The sequence below is a fragment of the Mastacembelus armatus genome, chromosome 17 (genome assembly GCF_900324485.2).
Source record: "Mastacembelus armatus chromosome 17, fMasArm1.2, whole genome shotgun sequence".
Taxonomy (NCBI): Eukaryota; Metazoa; Chordata; class Actinopteri; order Synbranchiformes; family Mastacembelidae; genus Mastacembelus; species Mastacembelus armatus.
The window spans coordinates 930,377-955,981 of NC_046649.1; the positions used below are offsets into that span (position 1 = coordinate 930,377).

At 40.9% G+C, this 25,605-nt stretch overlaps 1 protein-coding gene across 1 annotated transcript in view; it reads left to right on the top strand.

Annotated features, from left to right (window-relative positions):
* Nucleotides 1-13,093, top strand: part of LOC113134095 (disks large-associated protein 1-like) — an 87,947-nt gene extending 74,854 nt beyond the window's left edge. The window contains exons 13-16 of the mRNA XM_026313325.1: nt 4,018-4,150; nt 4,441-4,532; nt 4,660-4,812; nt 12,869-13,093. Of these exons, the coding sequence (XP_026169110.1) occupies nt 4,018-4,150; nt 4,441-4,532; nt 4,660-4,812; nt 12,869-13,093 (603 nt within the window). The remainder of the gene's footprint in view (nt 1-4,017; nt 4,151-4,440; nt 4,533-4,659; nt 4,813-12,868) is intronic.
* Nucleotides 13,094-25,605: the final 12,512 nt, after the last annotated feature.

Sequence of the window (25,605 nt, forward strand, 5' to 3'; positions counted from 1 at the left end):
GTTGTAGGCTAAAGTGTTTACTTCAGAGTGCTGTGAATGTCATCTTGTTCACACATTCACAGTAAACAATACACTGATTTAAATTTTCTAAGACACTTTTTGTCCAGAAAGGCCATATGCAAGAGGGTGTGGCTCAGGATGAATAGTCATGTGATTTACCTGAGAACACAAAAGACGCACTGAACGACCAGACAAAGACACGCATAATGAGCCTTTCAGTCAATTTAGATGGGACGGATTAGTGCAGTACAATACAAAACAATGAGGAGCCAAACGATCCTCATTTGAGTTAAAATCAGTGTTTTTACTCTGAGGACAAGCTAAACTATTTGTCTCTGTGTGGAATGTAAGGAGCGCCGCTTCACGTGCGTAACGCGCCATCATCCAAACGCGCCGAAAAAGTGAGTAAATTCTATGATGAAGTTTGATATTTTGTGTCATTTCTCGGGGGCGTGCACATATTTACCTGGTTCACCTGAGATTATTTACATGTGAACAGTGGACAGTGTACAAGGCGGGACCGCCATGTTGTACAGGATAGCACATGTGTGGGTCCTGGATGAGGCCCCACTGATACGTGTCAACAACCCGGATAGAATCCAAGAACAGCTGAGATGTTTATAAAAACAGAATAGATTTATTCTGACTTGCCACAAAACAAGAAACACTAGTGAGTGAAGTAGGAGACCATGGGGGTGGTGCCAAATAAATGAAAGTAACAAAACAAAAAACACAGGTCTAACTGTCACTTGGCTAGACCACTAAAACAAAAGAGATCCTAAAACAAAAACTGACTACCTTGTCTACCAAAATGGCGGTTCATACAAAACACAGAGAAGGCACTCACCCTCTACCCTAGTGTGTCTAACAAGCAACTTCCTACTCGTATGCAAAGTGTAAAGCATAGGTCACTAACAGGGGGACCGCGGTCCGGGTGCGGACCCAGAAGCCGCCCCATACGGACCCGGACGTACAGCCAAAACAGAAGATTGTGACGGGGCGCTTCTATTTCCACCGGCGCAGCTTTTTTAGACTTTACAGTAGTGGAAACGCACAGACCAATTGCATGCGAGTTGAGCCATCGCACGTGATACCACTCAGCCAATTAAGTCTGTGCATCCCAGGCGGTAAACATTACGACTCTACAGTGTAAACAGCGCTAGAGCCAAGTTACACATGAAAACAATGTTGCCAACTTAGCGACTTTGTCGCTATATTTAGCGAGTATTCAGACCCCTCTAGCGACACTTTTTTTTAAAAAAGCGACTAGCGACAAATCTGGCGACTTTTTCTGGTGTTACTTGAGACTTTTGGAGACTCTGATGTGTCTGTACTGCACCATTCTTACACTTCTCAATTTGCCGCAGTAAGACGGCAAATCAGCTGCAGCCGTCATAAATCACTGCATTTGATTCAAACAGCCTCAGTCATTTACAGCAAGGCAAATGTATTTAGTTCCGAGAACTTATTAACTGCAGGCCGTCATGCTACATTATATGGCACAGTACAAATATTTTGAGTGTCCCTTATTCTGTCCCTTATTTCTTATAAAGAATAACAATTGTCTCTTACTTTCCATTTCTGAAGTTGGCAAAAGCGTCCATCACAATTACAGCATGTGCCATGGACATTATGCAAATTACGCGATGACGCCATTCAGCGACTTTTAGGACAGCCAATAGCTACTTTCCTTACTGACGAGTTGGCAACACTGCATGAAAAGACAGTACAAAGAAAAAGAGAGTGATACATGTAGAAAACAAAGGGAGAGAAACTGTAAAGTGAGACGGAGAAAGAGAGAGAACTTAGTTAATGAGAGAACATTATACATATCTACAGCCATACATATATGTTCAGTTGTATGTTACATGACAATAAATATTGTCAGAAAGTTTTTGAATTGTACTGAATTCATTTGATTTGACAGTCAGGTATTGATTACATGCAGATGTTGATAAAACTACTAGGCTACTTAAATATATATCACACTCACTAGTTAGACATTATGATCTTCCGGACCCTTGCTTCAAGAAATTTTCTCTAACTGGACCTCTTTAAATTTTAGTTGAATACCCCTGGTGTAAAGGGTACCCTATCTTACCTTGATCTCCACTTCACAAAACCGTGAGAGCAGGATTGTATCAATTACAGACAAGGAAAAAGGCCCAAAAAAGAATCCACTTCCTGACTGTCTTATAGGGGAGTGTTTTCCTATGATTGGCTTAACCATGTCACAATCACCAACCACTAGTATCCACCTGGATCCTCTTCAGCCAACCCATGGACACCAGCCACGCTCCTAGGGGCAGAACAAAGAAAAGGACACAAACCACAAAAACAACTTATGACATGTAACACAAGTGGTTGCGCTCACACCAGTCCACAAAGTCCATGATGACTGACCTGTACTCCAGCTCGTTCCCCCCAGACACACAGCCAACAATGGCCGAGTCATTGGAGAACTTCTGGAGATGACAACTGCTGGTGTCGTATGTGAAGTCCGAGGTGTACAGTGTGAAAAGGAACAGTGAGAGCACCATCCCCTGAGGGGCCCCCATGCTGGCAACCACCACCTCAGACACACAGTTGCGTAGACTCTTGTACTGTGGCCTGCTGGTGAGGTAATCAGTTGTCCGTGCAGCGGGTCGTCCATCCACTCCTGCCCCTTACAGCTTCTCTCTGAGAAGTGCCGGCCGAATGGTATTGAAGGCGCTGGAGAAGTCAAAAAACATGACCCTCACAGTGGTTCCTGCAGGTGAGTCAGCGCCCGGTGCAGCAGGTAAATGACAGCGTCATCCACCTCGATATTCGGCCTGTAGGCAAACTGCGGCGGGTCCATCGCATTGCTGACAACAGAGCGAAGGTGGCTGAGGATGAGCCTCTCCATGGTCTTCATGAGTTGGGAGGTCAAGGCTACTGGTTTGTAGTGATTTGGCTCCTTAGCGTGCGTAGTCTTAGGAACCGGAACTACACAGGAGGTCTTCCACAGGACAGGGACCATCTCCAGACTCAGGCTCAGGCTCAGGTTGAAAATGTAAGTGACCACCTCACAGAGCTGGTCAGCACAGATCCTGAGCAGTCCGGGGCTGATGCTGTCTGGACCTGCGGCTTTCCTGGTCTTTAGCTACCTCGGTTCTCTCCTCACCTGATCTGAAGTTAAGGAGAGGGGGGTGCAGGGGGTTTGTGTGGAGTGGTGTGAGTGCGTGGGGGTGGGTGTATCCGCTGCACTGTAGATGTGTGAAGTGGGGGGAGGAGGGCTGGAATCAAACCTGTACTTAACTAATACAGGAATATGCAGCAGTTATTGATTTGTTGAGAGTGTTTAGTTAGTTTTTAGGAGTGTTAGACTAAAGCTAGTCTGTTGCTAATCCGTAGATGAGCTAAACAGCACACACAGCACAACACGCTTGCAACAGGAAATGAATTCTCTTGCCAGGAAACAGCGTCACCACAATGAACTCCAGCCAGAATGAACTAGGTGAACTCCCATGGTGAATAAAATGGTCTGCAGCTTATGAACAGGGTTTCCAAGTGAGGACTGCATGAGTATTTCAATACTGTGACATCTATACACCAACTTTCGTTTACATAGACGCAGATTCCACCACCACGCAAAGCGCACAGCTGGAATCCAGGTAGCTGTAGTGCACTGTTTGAGACGTATCGGCTGAGCCAGCTTCAGTAAGCAGAGAATGGTGGATCTGCCAAGTTTGAGTTTTTGGTGTAAGAATATAGATTAACCTGCATCGGTAGTAATATTATTATTACTAATAATAATAAAATAGTTATGATTATCAATTAATTTGCTTTGTCATTAACATTTTTTGACATTTGAATTGTTTACTTTGAGGTTTCTTAACTGTCAGCCATCTTCCTTCCTTTTCCTGGCACTTTGCTAAGTTTCTTGAAAAGGATTTAAGGATAGAGTAAAAGAAACAGAAATCCAGAAATGTTAGACTGCATGCCTGTGCAGGTACATCTCTACATGTTGTAACAGTGTGAATATCTGAATGGCAGGTGGTGCAGCGGTCAGTGTGTCACAGAGATGGTCGCTGGTTTCTGAAGCTGCTGCAGGCCGAGACTGACCGCATGGAGGGCTGGTGTCGACAGATGGAGCTCGACCAGCAGGAGAATGATCTGCCTGAAGATAGTATGTCTATGTGTGTCTGTCATCATGTCAAGATTCCAAGTATGTATGAAAGTTATCACTTCAATTGCAATCAAATCCAACATCAGTAGTCATATTGGTATGCCATGTGTCTTAAGATAAGAACATAATCACACAGAGCTGTGTTTTTCAACTTTTTTTAACACACATAACACATGCAATCAGAAATGTCTAAATGTGAGGTCCCTATGAATGGTGTAGTTATGAATTAAAAATATAGTGTCCATACGGACACAGATGGATGGACTTTCTAACTCTGTCTATACTCATAGTCCTTGGGAAGATGAGGAGTGCAGTAGGAAGTGCTCAGCTTCTCATGTCCCAGAAGTTTCAACAGTTCAGGGAGCTATGTGAGGAGAACTTGGTGAGTCTGAAACACTCTCATCCAATATAGACAATGCAGTTAGTATTTAAAATCTTTCATTTTCTCTGTAATATACTTTTGGAAGGAACTAAGATTTGATTTACATATAATACATCTTATGACATAGAACCCCAACGCTCACCCTCGTCCTGTGGCTTCAGACCTGGCTGGGTTTTGGGATATGCTTCAGTTGTCAATCGAGAACATAAGTCTCAAGTTTGATGAACTACACCAGCTCAGAGCCAACAACTGGAGACCTCTGGATCCCCCTGAGAGAAAGGTACAGACACAAATGGGGCTTTTCCACTCACACTACTCGACTCAACTCGGTTTTTTGAGTTTTCCATTAGTGGATAGCACCTGGTAGCAGGTACTTTTATAGTTCCTGCTCGGTTGAAGTTCCAAGTGAGCCGAGCAATACTAAAATGTCAAAACCGAGTCAAGTCGAGTAAAGCTGAGTAGTTCTAAAAGTGTACCATGGAAAAGTGGCAATAGAGTGCCACTAGATTCACTGGTTGACCAGGGATAACACCACCTGAGTGGCAGGTTCATTTTTGTTGCACTTCTTTCACTCTCTGGCTGTCATGATTTGATTACATGGGCTTTCATTTAGCAACCAGTCACTTTTATCTATGCTACACATAGCATATTTCATTGATCCATTGTTGCAATCTTATAGAGTAGATTTTTCTGAATCTGTTTTGATCAAAACTCAGTCTTGCCTTTTTTAAAAGAAAACTTTGGTGTCCGTCCAGATAAGGTGAACTTTAAGCATAGTTTATGTAATAATAAATACTATGTTGCAGTAAATATCTAACCTATAGTACACATGAAGACACCCTGACTTTATTGAAAAACTGAAGTAATGTGTGACCCTTAAGAAAGCATAATAAGAAAATATAAAAAATAAAAATAACAAATTATTATTATTATTATTCAATACTATCAATATTATACAATTGCCTGAATTACCCCTTGGGAATTACAAAAGTTTCTTATTTTATCTTATCTTATTTTAAAAGTTTAAAGGCAATATTTACAACTGGCTTTTATAAATTTCCCTGTGAAATATCCCTGTTTTGTCCAGATTCATTTATCTCATTGCCAGTAGTCTCAGTGATCTAAATTTGGTGTGTGATGGTATGTCATTTGGTATGTCATGTCACTGCTATTGCATTGTATTTGCTATAATCTTGTATTATAAGATTATAGCAAATACGTTGGAATGATATTGTTTATGTATGTGTAAGTCAACATGTTGACTGGTTTAAGGGATTTAAATGTTTGACGCATTCCCTGTTTATTTGGCAAGATGTGTAAATTCACTGTAATGCCATTTTGTCCCAGTTCAACATATAAAAAAAAGTCCTCACAATTTGACATCTGCAACATCTTGACATCATGTATACCAAATTTGACACATCTCTGATGTATGGTGTAGGAAGAGTATGTTAAATTCCAGTGTATGTCAAAACACACAAAATCCCAAATATCTCACTTCCTGTTGGGCATGGCTATAGCAATGTATATACAAAAAATGTTGGTCCTGGGGATTTACCATGTTGGGTGTGTATGGCTGAAGTTATGTGCCAACCACAAGATGATCATATCAAAATGAATAGTCAAGACAGATTAAAAAGCCATTCTTTCTATTAACAGACGGTGCCGCTATATCAGTCTGTTATGTTGCACATATATATATATCATAGTCATTATTCTCAATAACCAGTGAAGTTTGATGCTTTTCAAAAGATGCATTGTGAATTTATGACACATTTCCTGTTTATTTGGTGAGATGTTAAAAAGTCATTGTAGCGTCATTCCATCATATTACAACATATCAAAAAAATACTCACAATTTGACATCTGCAACACCTTGGCTTCATGTATACCAAATTTGACACATCTCTGATGTATAGTGTAGGAGGAGTATGTTAAATTCCACTCTATGTCCAAATACAAAATCCCAACTATCTCGCCCCATTATAGCAATGTATATGCAAAAAATGTTTGTACAGGGGAGTTCCATACACCTACCAAGTTTGGTATGTGGAGCTGAAACTGACAATCACAAGACTCACTGACATAAAAGGGACGCTATGGAGCCCTTGGGCCACACCCGTGGCTTAGACTTCCTCTGTGACTGCTCATCATGGTAACAGATATGTGCGGTAAATTTCCTGAGTTTTCGCCCATGAGAATCCAGTTCATAAATGGCCTTATTTGACAGAGACAAAAAATATATACAGTATCTCACAGAAGTGAGTACACCCCTCACATTTTTGTAAATAATTTATTATATCTTTTCATGTGACAACACTGAAGAAATGACACTTTGCTACAATGTAAAGTAGTGAGTGTACAGCTTGTATAACAGTATAAATTTACTGTCCCCTCAAAATAACTCAACACACAGCCATTAATGTCTAAACCGCTGGCAACAAAAGTGAGTACACCCCTAAGTGAAAATGTCCAAATTGGGCCCAATTAGCCATTTTCCCTCCCCTGTGTCATGTGACTCGTTAGTGTTACAAGGTGTGAATGGGGAGCAGATGTGTTATTGCTCTCAGTCTCTCATACTGGTCACTGGAAGTTCAAGATGGCACCTCATGGCAAAGAACTCTCAGAGGATCTGAAAAAAAGAATTGTTGCTCTACATAAAGATGGCCTAGGCTATAAGAAGATTGCCAAGACCCAGAAACTGAGTTGCAGCACGGTGGCCAAGACCATACAGCAGTTTAACAGGACAGGTTTCACTCAGAACAGGCCTCACCATGGTCGACCAAAGAAGTTGAGTGCACGTGCTCAGCGTCATATCCAGAGGTTGTCTTTAGGAAACAGACATATGAGTGCTGCCAGCACTACTGCAGAGATTCAAGGGGTGGGGGGTCAGCATGTCAGTGCTCAGACCATACTGCATCAAATTGGTCTGCATGGCTGTCGTCCCAGAAGGTAGCCTGTTCTAAAGATGATGCACAAGAAAGCCCGCAAACAGTTTGCTGAAGACAAGCAGACTAAGGATATGGATTACTGGAACTGTGTCCTGTGGTCTGATGAGACCAACAAAAACTTATTTGGTTCAGATGGTGTCAAGCGTGTCTGGAGGCAACCAGGTGAGGAGTACAAAGAAAAGTGTGTCTTGCCTACAGTCAAGCATGGTGGTGGGAGTGTCATGGTCTGGGGCTGTATGAGTGCTGCCGGTGCTGGGGAGCTACAGTTCATTGAGGGAACCATGAATGCCAACATGTACTGTGATGCCCTCCCTTCGGAGACTGGGCCACAGGGCAGTATTCCAGCATGATAACGACCCAAAACACACCTCCAAGATGACCACTGCCTTGCTAAAGAAGCTGAGGGTAAAGGTAATGGACTGGCCAAGCATGTCTCCAGAACTAAACCCTATTGAGCATCTGTGGGGCATCCTCAAACGGAAGGTGGAGGAGTGCAAGGTCTCTAACATCCACCAGCTCTGTGATGTCATCATGGAGGAGTGGAAGAGGATTCCAGTGACAACCTGTGAAGCTCTGGTGAACTCCATGCCCAAGAGGGTTATGGCAGTGCTGGAAAATAATGGTGGTCACACAAAATATTGACACTTAGGGCCCAATTTGGACATTTTCACTTAGGGGTGTACTCACTTTTGTTGCCAGCGGTTTAGACGTTAATGGCTGTGTATTCAGTTATTTTGAGGGGACAGCAAATTTATACTGTTATACAAGCTGTACACTCACTACTTTACATTGTAGCAAAGTGTCATTTCTTCAGTGTTGTCACATGAAAAGATATAATAAATTATTTACAAAAATTTGAGGGGTGTACTCACTTCTGTGAGATACTGTATATATAATGCAGTATTACCCATGTTTTCACTGGTGCAGTTAGTGAATGGTTGTCTAACTTAGTCTGTGATATTTCTTTGAGTGTAACTTACTAGCTGTGTTCCAATTCAGGGGCTGCATCCTTTTGAAGGCTGCATTTGAAGGCCAACTGTGTCACAGTGTCACAACACGCTGTCCCATTTCGAATACTGCTTCAAAAGCAGCCAACAAATGTGGCCTTCTGTGGGAAAGGAAGGCTGCATTTCGCGGCCCAACATATCCCAAGTTTCTTTGCGAAAGTTGAGAAAAAACAAAAATGGTGGATACACGTTTGATTTGGCTGAACCTGAATTAACTTTTAAATGTAAGTAGAATGAAGGAAGTTTATCTCTGCATGTGTTAAAACTAAGGGCTTTAATAATGTCATGTTTTTGTTAAAATACTAACCAAGGTATGATCCAAGGCGTTGCTGCAATGAATTTAACTAAAGTTAGCTACTGCAGTTCAGCAGCTTTTATGAAGTCAGTTTAAGTCGTGAATGATCATCAGATTATTAAGTTAACCAACAACGCGAGCTGGGGACAGGGAGGAAAAAATTCGAAATTTAGAAAAGAAGGGGCCTCATCAGGTTTGGACATAAAAGACAGATAACATGATTTAAAATAATAATTACAAATGAACCCTTTATTGACTAACAATAATTAAAAGGCCATAAGCCCACAAATAGCAATTAAAATCTTTTTAAAATGCATTAAATACAATATTTTACCCACAGAATTGCACCAGTGAGATACATAAGACAACTTAAACAAGTGAATAAACAATTGGCAACAGGAAAAAGTTATGAAACAATATAGCAAGCCATGCAAATTAAGCAGAATAGCAAATCAATAACACAAAGCCATATAAAGAGGCAAACTGCAAATTAACATGCAATGCAGCAAACATACATTGAAAACTAATAGACTATAAACACAAAAGAAAGAGAATTTCATTCATCAAAGCATGGGAAAAATCAGTCCAAACTAATAAGCAGGACAAATCAGGTGCACCCACTGCAGTGCAGCGATGCACCTGGTCCACAGGGAAAGCACAAGACAATATTCAAATGGTAAAAATAAAAAGTCAGAAGACAAAACAGACGAAACAACGGCGTCTTTCCAGGAAGCACAGGTGACGACCGCCAACTGGAATACACACAGAATAGATCCCGCGCCTAAATAAATACACAGGTCTCAATACAATGGGAACATATGAGACTTTGGCATCTTACCTGCCAGCAGCAGCACACAATCACAGGCAGTAAAGGAAAGGGGAGGGCTGCAACGGAACCACGGCTAAGTCCGAGTAACAAGCTCAGGATCTATGACAAATTCTGGATCAGCATGCATAACAACCCAAAAAAACTAGAAGTCCAGTTGCCATGACTCAACCTCTAGATAACTTCACTTGGACCACTGAGAATCTCCACAGACATCCTGTTACATTCACTCTTCTTAAATATTGTAAAATTAGTGAGTGATACTTACATGTGGTACAAATGTGTTGTGCACCTCCAGGGCTTGCATAAAAATGGATCTGAATCTAGTCTTCATCATTTGAAATGCACGCTGTATAATGCACTGGGCCCTGGAATGATGGACGTTAAAAAGTGCTGGGCTGCCACACCTTGTACTGGTGTAGGGAGTGATGAGGGGGAGTGGATGTTGTAGGCATGGATAGCCTCCGTCAGCAAGGATCAAGTCCCTGAGGAGGGATGAGCGAGCTCCTGTAGACCGGGCTGTGGCAGAGCGCTTTACAGCTGACCCAGGCCATACACAGGCATCTATGAGCGGCCCTGATGGTCACAAACAGCATGATGGAAGGAAACCGTTTCCTGTTCTTGTAGCAGTGACCATCTGGGCTGCTTGGTTACTTAATGGGGACATAGTACCCATTAATTGCTCCAGCAGCTTTCAAAAAAAAGCTGTGTCTTGCCAGGTTGGCAAAGACATGGGATACTGCATGCAGGTCTTCCGCAGTTTTGAAGAACTGGATGACTTCAACCACTTCCTCAGTCACTCTGTGGACTATACGGTGGACAGTGGTACGAGGGATGTCAAACACTCTGGACACCACCCTGATGTCCCACTTGCCACCCAGAACCATTGGGAAACCAGGGTCTCAATTGTGGCATCCCTATCCGTGTCTCCATTCCTGGATCAGAAGGTCCAGCATCATTGCCAGAATCTGCCTGCTCAGCTTAAAGACTGTGTCCTTCTGGTCAGAAAACCTGTACAGCACAGGGACACCGAGGTTTATTCTGGAGTACAGTGGTCTGTGCTGGTTTTAGGGATAGAATAAGAAAAACTTTAACAAAATAAATAAAAATTAGCTAGCTAGAGCTTAAGGTGTGGGAAAAATAAAGGTTCACTACCAGTTCTACCTTTTAAAGGCAAGCCTAAGCCCGGCTGCCTTTGTACTGCACTAAGATTAAAGTTGCATAAATAAAAAAATAATTTTAAATTTATTGTTAAATAGGTGAGTAAATGTACTTTTTATGTATGTTTTATTGTCAATGTCAAACTACAGTTAACATAAATGAAAACATAAAAGTAACATAACATGACTTAAATAACATATTTTACCTGGGTATGGTTCGCTCTCAGCCAGTGGCGAAGCATCTCATTTTCCTCTAATATGATAAACATTAAGAAAAATATAATCATCATTTCTGGCTCCATCATTACCGATCAATAACGAGTCTCATTTTGGCTTGGCCCATTGTTTGGCGTATGCGGTCTACGAAGGCTGCACCTTTGTAAGCCGTGTCCTTTGAAGGATGCAACGATCGAATTGGGACACACTTTGGGTGTTTTCACCCTGGCCTGTTGCTCTCTTTCGGCAGTATCTGTGTCACTGTGAATACTGATTCCACTGGTTTTTTTGTTTGCTTTCATTATTCTTTTCTTTCTTGTGATTCTTTGTGTTGACAGTGAAGGCGCTTGCAAACAGCAATGCATCAATCAGCATAACTGCAATGTCAACAGCACCACAGGGCCTTGACATCTCTGGGCCTCCATAGTCCATAATGTCTGTCTTTCCAGCCATCTGCTCATGATTCCTGATGCCCTTTCTCCCTTCTCTGCCCTCCTTGCTTCTGCTGCCTGCAGTTGCCCCACCATATATGGCTTTTTTGTGTGTTGTAGCAGCTAGTGTCAAGATAGATACTATAGGCATGAGTGAGTGTGGCTATTTCCTCTCCTCAAGGAATTAAAATCAATAAGCACAGCACACTCCTAATTTCACAGGAGATAAAATGAAGAAGGCTTGCATAAACTACAATTGTAACACACCAGAAAAAGCATAGATTGTATTTGCATAGGTCAATTGCAATATAATCAAATATGCAATCTTAACTGTACATCGTCTTTACAACTGAAATACATAAACAGAAGGGAAGCTTTTTAAAATGTAAACATTTGACTCAAGTTAATGTTTTAACTTAGGTAATTGTAAAAATAATTATAATGACACACAAGTAGGCTTATGATCTGGCAGCTTGTGACAGAACCTGCTATACAACAGACTTGCATGTAATAGTGTAGTACCACTACATAATTTAAATATAAAAGAGAAACAAAGAGAGCCAGAATGAGGGGGTGACTCCAAATGCTTCAAAATGTTCACTATGTCTAGCAGCATTCACAGAAAAGAAATGCAATGGATTTAGGACCACAATTCCAAGTGCATCCAGTATAAACACCAGTCAACTATTGCAGCATTGTTGGTAAACAAAATGAAGCTGGGCTAAACATATTTGTTCCATGGGTTGAGCATATCTGTTCACCAGAAATTCTAATATAATTACTTAAAATATATGTGATTATCTCAGATCAACATTTTATTTCAGATCAGCTACACTTTAAAAGATTATTGCTTTACTGTCCAGTTTGAATCATAATCTTCTACTCTCCATAGCTAAACAACCTGCAGTTACAAAGAGGAGAATGACAAACAGAAATACAACTTAACTGATCAACAGTTAATGGCAGCTATTTACTGGCTAATGCCCATTTGACACTTGTTTTTGTGGCCACAAAGACAATATGAGGCCATAGCATAAAAAAGGTGTTTCTGATTTCTCTTAAAAATATAAAATCTGAAATATGTAAATGTCAATATTATTACAATATTCCAGATTGATATATTTATTTAGTGTGCATGTTTCTATTTCACGTATTAAGATTCATTAAATTAATGTATTTACAACACTGGTGAATTAACACAAGAATCTAGAAAACGGCATGTGAAGTAACTGTAGTGTAACAAAAACTGTCTGCTGGAGTATGTAAAAAATGTAGAATATAAGGACAGAATGTCTAATTATTCTTAATAATTCTTAATGTGATGTTAATACACATATGCACAGCCATACTTAAAACTAGCCTTCTACATAATATATACACACGCACAAAAAAATATGTCTGTCTTTTTCCTGAAATGTTCTGCCCTTACCCTACCATCATCTCCCACTAGGAGAGGCGGCTCCCACCTCCAGTACCAAAAAAGCCGCCCAAGAGCCCCCATCACCACCCCCCTCTGGCCAGAGACCGCTCACTGGAGAGCTCAGAGAAGCAGCGGCTGGAGGCCAGGAAGCGCCTGATGGCTGCCAAAAGAGCCGCATCCGTACGGCAAAACTCGGCAACAGAGAGCGCTGACAGCATCGAGATATACATCCCTGAGGCTCAGACAAGGCTATGAGGACACCAGAGACAGACATAACATACACCACACAAACATGAAAATGTATGGCTGTCAGCTCCTAGGTACCCAAATGTGTCATATCTCAAAAACACATGGATGTATCATCTAAAGAGTGAGATCTTTTCTTCAGTTTTCACATTAATTGGCAGTAAAGTAAACTTGTTACATGGTTATTTGAATTTCCAAAGGCTACTCATCTGTGTGTTTGCTTCAGTAGACCATGACCTGTAAGAGCTGTGCAAACCTCCTACACCAAGATTTTCAAGGTAAATCTATAAATTAGGCACACGCGGCATACCTGTAATGTTAGCCAGTTTCTTCAATTACATCTAGCCAATATTCAATAATTGAGGTCAGTTAAACACAACTGCTGCTAGTGGTTCTCCATAGATTCTTAAATTAGTTTCATCCACCTGAATTTTTCATTTTTCTGAGCCCTTTAAGAACAAAAAGTCCTTGAAAGGCAATTGTTCATCAACTGAGAAGGAGTATGTGACAGCTAGACTCAACAGACCTCGAGGTGATTGTTTTTTTACCTAGCCTACTGATTTATCAAAGTTGAAAGATTGTGATAATTTATTAGGATGATGGTGCCAGTATGCTGAACACAAAGTCTAAAATCCCCTCTTTGATGGACAATCAAGCAGGCCAGTTTACAATTTTTGAAATTTTCCAAAAGACAGACAACCACTTCATATAGTGAAGGTGGTATGAAATGGCACAGAGTTTCAGCTTTTTTCAAGTCTGTGTTTGGCACTATTCATGTAAACAACAGTGTATTGTCATAAATGTATTGGTTTACAGACAACGTACAGACTTCAAAATCATACAAAAGACATATTTTCGAGAAAGAGCGGGGAACCGTACTGTTCACTATACCATCCATCCATTCATCCATCCATCTTCTTCCGCTTATACGGGGGCGGGTCGCAGGGGCAACAGTCTATGCAGGGATGCCCAGACTTCCTTTTCCCTGAACACTTGCTCCAGCTCTTCCAGGGGGACACCGAGGCGTTCCCAGGCCAGCCGAGAAACATAGTCCCGCCAGTGTGTCCAGGGTCTTCCCCAGGACCTCATCCTGGTGGGACATGCCCGGAACCACCTCCCCAGGGAGGTGCCCAGGAGGCATCCAGAACAGATGCCCAAGCCACCTCAGCTGGCTTCTCTCGATGTGAGGGAGCAGCGGCTCTAATCCAAGCTCCTCCAGAGTGACCGAGCTCCTCACCCTATCTCCAAGGGCGCCCCCGGCCACCCGAGAAGGAAACTCATTTCAGCCGGTTGTATCCAAGATTTTATCCTTTGACCAAAAGCTCATGACCATAGGTGAGAGTAGGAATGTACATTGACCGGTAAATCGACCTTCTTCACCACAACAGACCGATAAATCGACTACATTGCTGCTGCCAATGCACCGATCTCTGTCAAGCTCGTTGCATTCTTCCCTCACTTGTGAACAAGACCCCAAGATACTTAAAGTCCTCCACCTGAGGCAGCGTCTCCCCCCTGACCTGGAGATGGCAATCCACCATTTTCTGCATTGTTCCTCCTGGATCCGAGGTTCTACCATCAGCCGGATTCTCCTCTCCAGTACCCTGGCATAGACCTTCCCAGGGAGGCAGAGGAGTGTGATCCCTCTATAGTTGGAACATGCCCTCTGGTCTGCGTTCTTAACCCTCTGGGGTCTGAGGGTGTTTTGGGGTCTTGGACAAGTTTTGACATGCCCTGACATTTGTGCTTTTTCAGTGTCTTTTAAACATATTAATTGCTAAAGTCTGATAACACTGTAATCAGCACAAACTGGGCTACAATAGTATGTGAGCAGCAAGTTTATACATGATTGTGTTTTTGAGAAAACAGCGTTTATGCATGGTTAGTGAAAAACTACAATTTTTCAGTCATTGAAATAAGTCCATAAAAACAAACAGATCATTGATACACTAGACTTTTAAGAACTGCATCTTGTAAAGTGTTTGCTTCAAAATGATGTGAAAGTCATCTTGTTCACTCATTCACAGAAAACAATTCACTTACATTTTCTAAGACACTTCTTGTTTAGAAAAGACATATGCAGGAAGGTGTGTCTGATCATGAATAGTCATGTGATTCACATGATGATGTGATTCAGAGAAAGAATGAGCCTTTCAGTCAGGAATGTGGCTGAGAGGGAATTAGTGCAATACAATGTAGAGCCAAACGTTTGTCATTTGAGTCATGTTTTTACTCTGAGGAGAAAGTAAACTATTTGTCTCTGTCTGGAACATACAAAGCACTTCTTCACCCATGTAACGTGCCATCATCCAAACGCACAGAAAAAGTAAATTCAATGAGTAAATTCTATGATGAAGTTTGACATTTTATGTCATTTCTTGGGGGTGTGCACATAATTACCTGGCTCACCTCAGATTATTTCCATATGAACAGTGCGCTCAGTGTGAGGCAGGATCAAATTAGCTATAATGAGGTGAGACAGGAGAAACCGTACCGCTCCTTATGCTCATACGGATTAAATAAAGTGATGATTTGTTTTCAACATGAATTGTTTAATTTAAAAGAAGACATGTCATGCTTTCTAGCCATGTATTTCTTATTTTTATAAGGCAAGAATTCGCTAAGATTCTGGTTGTTTTATTTACGTCTGTGAAGAGAGATGACAGAGACAGAGAAGACAGAGAGCGCACACTGTCTGCTTTATTTATTTTACAAAAGCACAGTGTTTTAACACACATAAAACAAATTTCTAGAACTGCATTCTTTCACCTGCGCAACATTTCCAAAATTAGGAACATCCTGTCTCAAAATGATGCAGAAAAACTAGTCCATGCATTTGTTTCCTCAAGGCTAGATTACTGTAACTCATTACTATCTGGATGTCCTAATATCTTAATAAAAAGCCTCCAATTAATCCAGAATGCCGCAGCCAGAGTCCTGACAGGAACTAGCAAGAGAGATCATATTTCTCCTATATTGGCTTCTCTTCATTGGCTCCCTGTAAAATATAGAATAGAATTTAAAATCCTTCTTCTCACATACAAATCCCTTCATAATCAAGCTCCTTCATAACTTAAAGACCTCATAGTACCATATTATCCCAATAGACCACTTCGCTCTCAGAGTGCAGGCCTACTTGTGGTTCCCAGAGTTCTCAAAATCAGAATGGGAGGCAGAGCCTTTAGCTATCAAGCTCCTCTCCTGCTCTCAGCCTGGGTTCAGGAGGCAGACACTCTCTGTATTTCTAAGGCTAGACTTAAAACCTTCCTCTTTGACAAAGCATATAGTTAGGGCTGGCTTCAGGCAACCCTGAACCATCCCTTAGTTAGTTATGCTGCTATAGGCCTAGACTGCCCGAGGACCATCGGTGCACTGAGCTCCCCTACCCTAACCCCCCCCCCTTCCCCTCCTCTCTCTTCTCTCCTCCCACCTCATGTATATTCCACCATTGAATGTTACTAACCTTGTGCTCTCTCTCTCCCCTAGTTTGTGCTCTCTCCCTCCCTCTCTCTCTCTCTCTGTACCTTCTGCAGGTGTCCCTGGTCCTGGAGCTGTTTATCGCTGAAGTGCAGTTACTGGCCCCACCAACTTGCAGTGTCTATTTGTTGTTTATTGTTGCTGTTCTTTTCTCTCTGCTCTATCCACTCACCCCAACCGGTCGAGGCAGATGGCCGCCCAAACTGAGCCCGGTTCTGCTGGAGGTTTTTTTCTTCCGTTAAAGGGAGTTTTTTCCTCTCCACTGTCGCCAAGTGCTTGCTCATAAGGGAATTGTTGGGTTTTTAGTTTTAGTTTTTGTAAAGTGCCTTGAGATGATTTGTATTGTGATTTGGCGCTATACAAATAAAATTGAATTGAATTGAATTGAATTGTTTTGTTGTTATGAGTGTATACAACTAAAACTAGACCCTTTACATATTTGAATGATATATTCCTCTTATCTGTATGATCAAAACTGTTTCGGCGTTATCAGGAGAAGATGCAACAAAACGCGCCGTCGCGTTCGTCGACCCCTGAAGTTTAAAAAGAGGGATCACCACCCCAGTCTGCCAATCCAGGGGTGGCCAGTCCAATCAGCTATGACAGTTCCCCGTGGCAAAGCATTGGGCGGGGATCTCACGAGGACCTGCCAAACTACCTCAGTGACTTCAGCTTGGGTGATGGACGTGTCAGGCTCCTGCTCCTCAGCCTCGGCTTCCTCTATGGAAGGAACAGGATTGAGGAGATCCTTGAAGTATTCCGTCCACTGTCAATATCTGCAGTTGAGGTCAGCAGCTCCCCACATCCACTATAAACACTCTTGGTAGAGCACTGCGTTCCTACTGATGCACCATACGGTTTGCCAGAATTTCCTTGAGGCCGACCGATAGTCCTCTTCCATGGCCTCAACAAACTCCTCCCAGACACAAGTTTTCTCCTCTGCCACCGCCTGAGCCACAGCACACTTGGCCTGCTGGTACCCGTCACCTGCCTCAGGAGTCCCACAGGCCAGCCAGATTCAATAGGACTACTTCTTCAGTTTGACAGCATCCCTTACCCAGTATCCACCACCAGGTTTGGGGATTGCCACCATGACAGGCACCAGAGTTCTCGCAACCACAGCTCCAGGCCGCTGTGTCGAAAATGAAGGTGGAAAACATGGTCCATTTGGACTCTATGTCCCCAACCTCCCTAAGGATCTGGTTGAAGCTCTCCAGATTTCACTGTCACTGCCCAGATGAGCGTTGAAGTCCCCCAGCAGAATGACGGAGTCCCCAGTTTCAGCACCCATCCCAGGGACTTCAAAAAGGCCGGGTACTCAGTATGCGAGTGGTGGGCTCACAGAAGGACAGGCCCACATCCCCATCGCCCGGCTGGGCGACAGGCCAGGCAATATCATGGTCCTTATTCTCATCCTCTTCATAAGGGGCATTCACTATACCTTCCAGTGCATATGTAGCACTGGTCCTGTTTTCCTGGAGGCTTCGACTGTGTTTTTGCAGATTAGGTTGTGCAGAGAAATGGACCATTGCATTTGCAATAGGACCTGCTGTCCAAGCAGCTTACTGCAGATAGAGTGCAATTTTCTCATGAGAAGTCTGGGCATGGGCGCATGAGAACAAGTGGCTCAAAAATTATGGGAACACTAGGAACTTAAATTTACAGGGTTTCAATCTGTCCACTTAATTAGCACAATTGACTGAATAAATTGTATGTGATATAGTGCAAATGAAAGTGACAACCGGTGCAAAGGTGAAGCAAAATCAAGACAACCTTCAAAAAACGAATAGCTTCAGCAGGTTACTGGTGTGTAGGATTCTGACCAAACTGTCAGAAACAGGCTCCATGAGGGTGGTATGAGGGACTGATATCCTCTGGCATAACCTGTTCTCACAGCCCACCACTGTGCAGCTTGATTGACATTTACCAGAAAACACTAGAATTGGCAGGTCTAATGTATTCTTTTCACAGGTTTATACTAAGCACACGTAATAGGCGTGAAGGAATGCCATGGTTGAATGGTATGCTGTCTGTAATGTCTGACGACCAGTTTGGTAGTGAGTTAGAGATGCTGGTCTAGGGAGGCATTTCTTTAACCCTCTGGGGTCTAAGGGAGTTTTGGGGCCCTGGACAAGGTTTGACATGCCCCAACATTTGTGCTGTTTTCAGTTGCTTTTAAACATACTAATGGCTAAAGTCTGATAACACTGTAATCAGCACAGGGCTACAAAAATATGTGAGCAGCATGTTTATACATGGTTGTTTTGGAGAAAACAGCGTTTTTGCATGCTTAGTGAAAGCCTACAATTTTTAAGTTACTAAAATAAGTCCATATAAAACTTACCGAACAATGGTTCACAAGACTTTTAGACTGCATCTTCTAGCCTAGAGTGTTTGCTTCAAAATGATGTGAAAATCTTGTTCACTCATTCACAGAAAACAATACGCTGACAAGACAATTTGTTTTAGTAGAAAAGACATATGAAAGGAACCATACAAAGCACTTCTTCACCCAGTAGTGTGCCATCATCAAATGTGCAGAAGTGAGTAAATTCTATGATGAAGTTTGACGTTTTATGCCATTTCTCAGGGATGTGTACAGAACTACCTGGCTCACCTCAGATTATTTCCATATGAACAGTGTGCTCAGTGCGAAGTGGGATCACATTAGCTGTAATGAGGTGAGACGAGAAACCGTACCGCTCCTTACTTTCATACGGATTACATAAAATGTGATGATTTGTTTTGGACTTGAATTGCTTCATTGAAATGAAGACATTTCAAGCTTTCTATAGATATATTTCTCATGTCTTTGAGGCAAGTATTCAGTGAGATTCAGGTTTCATTTATGTGTCTGTGAAGTAATAAAACTAAACAATATACAAATGATATATTGCTCTTATCTGTACGATCAAAAGTGACGGAGTAATTTAAGTTCATTTCGGCATTATCAGAAGAGGCCACAAAACGCAACGGCACGTTCGTAGACCCCTGAGGGTTAAAGGACCACACAGACTCCAATGTCATAGCCAATACTGATACTGACTAAGGGTCACTGTCAGGACCATGAGCTATTTACTTAGCTCATTTAGTGAGCCTATTGGACTAAGGGTAGAGTGAAACTAACCTGGGAAATAAATTTGTAGGTTCCAGTCCAGCCTTCCTCAGACTGATGAAGCCACTTGGATGGGTGGCGAAAAGTTTCAGCCTTACAGAACTGAAAGTCCAGTTGCCATGACTCAACCTCTAGATAACCTCCCCTGGACAACTGAGAATCTTCACAGACATTATGAATTGCTGTGATGAAACTGAGGCAACTTGTATGATCCTGATTTCAGTTTTTTTTCTAAGAAACTTAACCCTCTGGGGTCGACGAACGCGCCGGCGCGTTTTGACGCATCTTTTCCTGATAAGGCCGAAACAAACTTAAATTACTCCGTCAATTCTGATCGTACAGATAAAAGAAGTATATCATTCAAATCTGTAAAGGGTCTAGTTTTAGTTGTATACCATCATAATAAAAACAAAACGTTGTGCTTTTTTTAAATAAAGAAAGCCGACAGGGTGCTCTCTCGGCCTTGTCTGTCTCTGCCATTTCTCTTCACAGACGCGTAAATAAAACAACCAGAATCTCAGCGAATACTTGCCTCATAAAAATAAGAATTATATGGCTTGAAAGCTTGAAAAACAAATCATCACTTTTTATTTAATCCGTATGAACGTAAGGAGATGTCCGTTTTTTCCTGTCTCACCTCATTACAGGTAATGCGGTCCCGCCTTGTACACTGTTCACTGATCACATGTAAATAATCTCAGGTGAACCAGGTAAATATGTGCACACCCCCAAAATATCAAACTTCATCATAGAATTTACTCACTTTTTCGGCGCGTTTGGATGATGGCGCATTACGCACGTGATGAAGGATCGTTTGGCTCCTCATTGTGTTGTATTGTGCTGCACTAATCCGTCCCATCTACATTGACTGAAAGGCTCATTATGCGTGCCTTTGTCTGGTCGTTCAGTGCGTCTTTTGTGTTCTCAGGTAAATCACATGACTATTCATCCTCAGACACACCCTCTTGCATATGGCCTTTCTGGACAAAAAGTGTCTTAGAAAATTTAAATCAGTGTATTGTTTACTGTGAATGTGTGAACAAAATGACATTCACAGCACTCTGAAGTAAACACTTTAGGTGACAACATGCAGGTCTCCAAAGTCTTGTGAACCAATGTTCTGTTTGTGTTTTATGGTCTTATTTCAGTGAGTAAAAAATTTTAGTTTTTCACTAACCATGCATAAACACTTTTTTCTCAAAAACACAATCATGTATAAACTTGCTGCTCACATATTATTGTAGCCAATTTTGTGCTGATTACAGTGTTATCGGACTTTAGACATTAATATGTTTAAAAGACACTGAAAAAAGCACAAATGTCAGGACATGTCAAAATTTGTCCAGGCCCCCGAAAACCCCCTCAGACCCCAGAGGGTTAATGGCTAAAGTCTGATAACACTGTAATCAGCACGAACTGGGCTACAATAATATGTGAGCAGCATGTTTATACATTGTTTCATTTAAAAGAAGACATTTCAAACTTTCTATCCATATGTTTCTCATTTTTATGAGGCAAGTATTCGCTGATATTCAGATCGTTTTATTTACACGTCTGTGAAGAGAGGTGACAGAGACAGAGAAGACAGAGAGCGCACCCTGTCTGCTTTCTTTACTTTACAAAAGCACAGTGTTTTGTTGTTATTACGAGGGTATACAAATAAAACTAGACCCTTTACAGATCCGAATGATATATTGCTCTAATCTGTACGATCAAAACAGACAGAGTAATTTAAGTTTGTTCAGGGGAAAGTTGCCACAAAACGCACCGGCGCGTTCATTGACCCCTGAGGGTTAATAAGCAAAGACAGCAGAGCATACGATCTATAGAACGGGTCAATACTGATTGACCCAGGACAAAGGAAATAGCAAACCTTTATATCAACTCAGCAGTTTCAATTTACACATCAGAGTCAGTAACATGTAAATCGTGCCAGCATGACATACACATAAGTGTATAACATTCATTTTACAGATTTTTTTTACTACAGACCTCCAAAACATAACAGTCCAATTGGATTCCTCCTACTCTCGCATAACAAAGGCATTCTAGGTAAACAGTACATCACAGTATATCTGTCCAGTCCAGAATATCAAATGCAATTTAACAGTAACAAACTTGGATCACGTCCACTCAGTCATCTCATCTACAGTGGATTATAAAAGGTGTATACACGGTTTACTAAACTGAACTGATATAAATACATTTAAAACAACAAAAGCGTTAGTAAGTAAACCATGTGCAGAAAAAAATATTAACAATTGTAATTCATTTTCACTGAAAGAAATTATCTAGAATACATTACAATTCTGTTACTGTCATGCTCTTACTACTGTACTTACATAAGAATGTAAGAGTGTTGTGTAAGCTTTTGATGTAGGTATTGCTATATAACTATAGTTATATAGTTTTGATGGTATTTGAATTCACTGTTTTTAGTTATATTTTGCTTGTAAATTCAAAAAGCTTTGAAAGAAAATAAGGATCAAAGGAGTTACATTACAAGAACAGAATAACTTTCTCCCTGTGTAAGTGTGGGTTGGGTTACATGGAACAACCATATCCCTAGATTGTGCTTCTATCTGGCCAGAGGTTCTATCTGTTCCAATTGAGGTTATGTTGGAATCCTCAGTCGTCTGTCACAGGCATAAACTATTCAGTATAGGCATCATCCGAGCGTGGTTACAATTTTAATATGCTTAAAGCAAATGACTGAAGCTTCCACTGTCAATGACGTGCACAGTCACGTTGAGGTAATTGTGATTACTCACAGTGATCCAATAGTCCACAGTCAGTGCATTATATTTAATCTCCTCCAGTACATCAGCTTTCCCTCTCTCTTTGGTGTCTTACAGCTGCTGTATTTTGGACATGATTGTGTTTCTTGATGGCAGCTTATAGGTTGTGTCACACTACGGTAAGCCTCACTGAAGTTGGCCTGCAGTGGATTTTTCAATCCACTTTGCGATCAATTTGCTTATTCTGTTGTAAACCTATTCAGTTTTGCAGGTGCTGTGCTGACCACCGAGCTAGCTGCTGTATGTTTTGCATTTAACTGATTTTTCAGGGTAGAAATACTGAGATGAAAATTCTTGCATAAACGCGCTCTTTCTGGAAGGTTTTTTTTTAATGTGAATTTTCCATTTATTATGTTAAGCAATGTTGCGCATGCAGGACAAAATGGTAATACAGGGAGAGAGTTCACTTCAGAGGAGGTGTACAGGGAGAGAGTTCACTTCAGAGGAGGTGTACAAACAAAAACTGCACCTCTCCAGAGACAATGTTGATCACGCCCGTCAATTTATGGCTTCCCTTTTCAAAAGCAATCTTCCAAGCAAACATTAATCGTATTGGTAATACACATTGGGTTGTCTAATTGGCTCTAAGTATTCGTTCTAAGCATTGCTTAGATATTTTAGGTCTTTGTCTGTGAAAGTGATAGCATCGCGGACCTTTGCCACAGGTTCCTTCGAACACACCTTAATCTTCCCAGTAATATTATATTCTGCTTCTATTCCACCTTGCATGTGGTAGCGCTGTATTTACTCCAATGCTGGGTGTCACGAAAACTGCAAGCAGACTGTTAGACGACATCTTTTACAAGTTTGTTCTGTTGAAGCATACTTAGAAAAAATATTGTAGCTACACCAAACATCTTGTATGGGCTGTGCTCCAGAGTGGTGGCAGTTGGTTTTCAGCCTTACAGGTTTGGTCAGAAAATAAAACACTTATTCAAACTGAAAATTAGATTTGTCTTAAAATGATCTGATCCTTTTTTGTTTAATGACCAAACACAGACCTTTCTTATAATCCTCTTACTCTGTACACAGAGCACGTTTTCCCACTTGGGTTTGGTCTTCACATACCTTCGTTTCACTTAGGGGAGACTTTACAGGGTACATTTCTACTTAAGCAATATTTAGCGGAGATTGATATTTATCCAGGAGCGTTGCCATGTAACAGGAAACCATGTACTCGATAAGGAGAAATGTAACAGTCAAATATGCAGTGTAGCAATAATTTCATGGAGTCTGTACCCCAGTTGTCCAATTAAACCACTAATTGGTATTTCTGATTTTTTAATACAAAGTACTGAAGACAAATAATGGTTTTGTGGAAAGAATTTTGGATGCAATAGGCTATAAGTCTTGACATTTGTAGTAATTCAGTGGATGCCAAATAAAAGGTTACAGAGACCTGAAGCACCATGAACAAAATGACATTTTTGATTTTCATTTTAGCAATACAGATTATCCTACTGAATCTATTGCTTTAGTGAGCGAATGCATTTAAATCTACACTGCATCTTTGCATCTTATTAAATATAATTGAGGGTCATTAGTGGGTTTAGAGGATTCTATCTAATATCACCTTTTTGCAGTATATTACTCTAATGGTTTAACTTCAGGAGCCAATTTGAGTATAAATGCATCTCCAAATGTTAGACAACTACACTACTGTAGGGAGGACCTTGTGAGAAACTTCGACAAGGTGACATTACATTTCACAAGCTTACATTGTGAAAATAGTGAAAAAGTACATTGGCAGCTCATAATTCCTTTCCGTTTGAGCTCCATTCAATAGAAAATGTGCTATTGGTTTATTGTTACTGTTTTTGTACATATTTAGACTATACACTAAAAAATAGAAGTCATGGGGAACTGTCTATTCTTCTACTTGTCTAGTCCTTTTATTTTCTGTGAATTCTTTTCAGCAAGAATGAACTCTATGTAGAATATAAAAGAAGATAAAGATGTTTGTAATTGGAATTAAGTAGTAGTTGATCATCATAGTGGGTGAGGGTGTAGCTTTCATGTATCAAAGTGTTTGTGTGACTCTGGCGAGTTAAGAAATAAAAACATCACCAAAACTGCCAATATATATAAGTGTCCTGGACATTGATCACAATGACAGGAACAAATCCATCCATCCATCCATCCACATTTAAAGCAGCAGTTTCCTTTCATCTCCACAATTTACAGAAAAGTCCTATTCAATCACATATAGCACAGCTCTACAGTGCATTCAGAAAGTAGTCAGACCCCCTTCACTTTTTCAATTTTATGTTGCAGCCTGATATGCAATTAATAATACACACTCAGTACCACATAATGAAATGAAAACAGAATTTTATTAAATTTATAAAAAGAACAAAAGATTCATTACTCAGTACTTACACAAGTACTAACTACACTAAGCACCGTCAGCAGCAATTACAGCCTCGACTTGTGTATGATGCAACAGGCTTTGCATACCTGGAATGGGGGATATCTGCCATTCTTTGCAAATCCTCTCAAGCTTGGTCAAGTTGGTTGGGGACCTCCAACTCAAAGTGGTTCCATCTATCCACTATTTGTCACTACTCCACACAGTATCTCTGACCTCAGTCAAAGTGACTATTGGGTTCTTGATCTTGCCTATTACTAAGGTCCTTCTCCTACAGTTGCTTGTTTGGTTGTGCTACTAGCTCTTGGAAGAGGTTGTGGTCCATCCATGTGACTATTATGGAGGCCTGTCAAACAAATTTTCATTTGTTGCTGCAAAGGGTTTGAATACTTAATCTGTAACTAGTTGAGCTTTTCCTTTTTCATAGATTTGCAAACATTAAAATTCAGTTCACCTATGTGGTACTGTGTGTAACTTAATGAGGAATATTTGATTTAAACAATTGTGTCAGACTGCAACATAACAAAATTGAAAACATTGAAAGGGGTCTGAAAGCCATATATTCGTTTTAAATACTTTGAATATTGTATTAATTTTTTTAAATAATTAAAATTGTTTTCTTAGCAAATGCCACACATAATGGTATGTTGTATTGATATTCTTGCAATGAGTGTCAATCTTAGAGCTGTATTTGATGTGGTACTCCAACTTATATGCATTTTTATTTAAAAAAATGTTTTTATTGTTTTATTTAGTTAAAGCG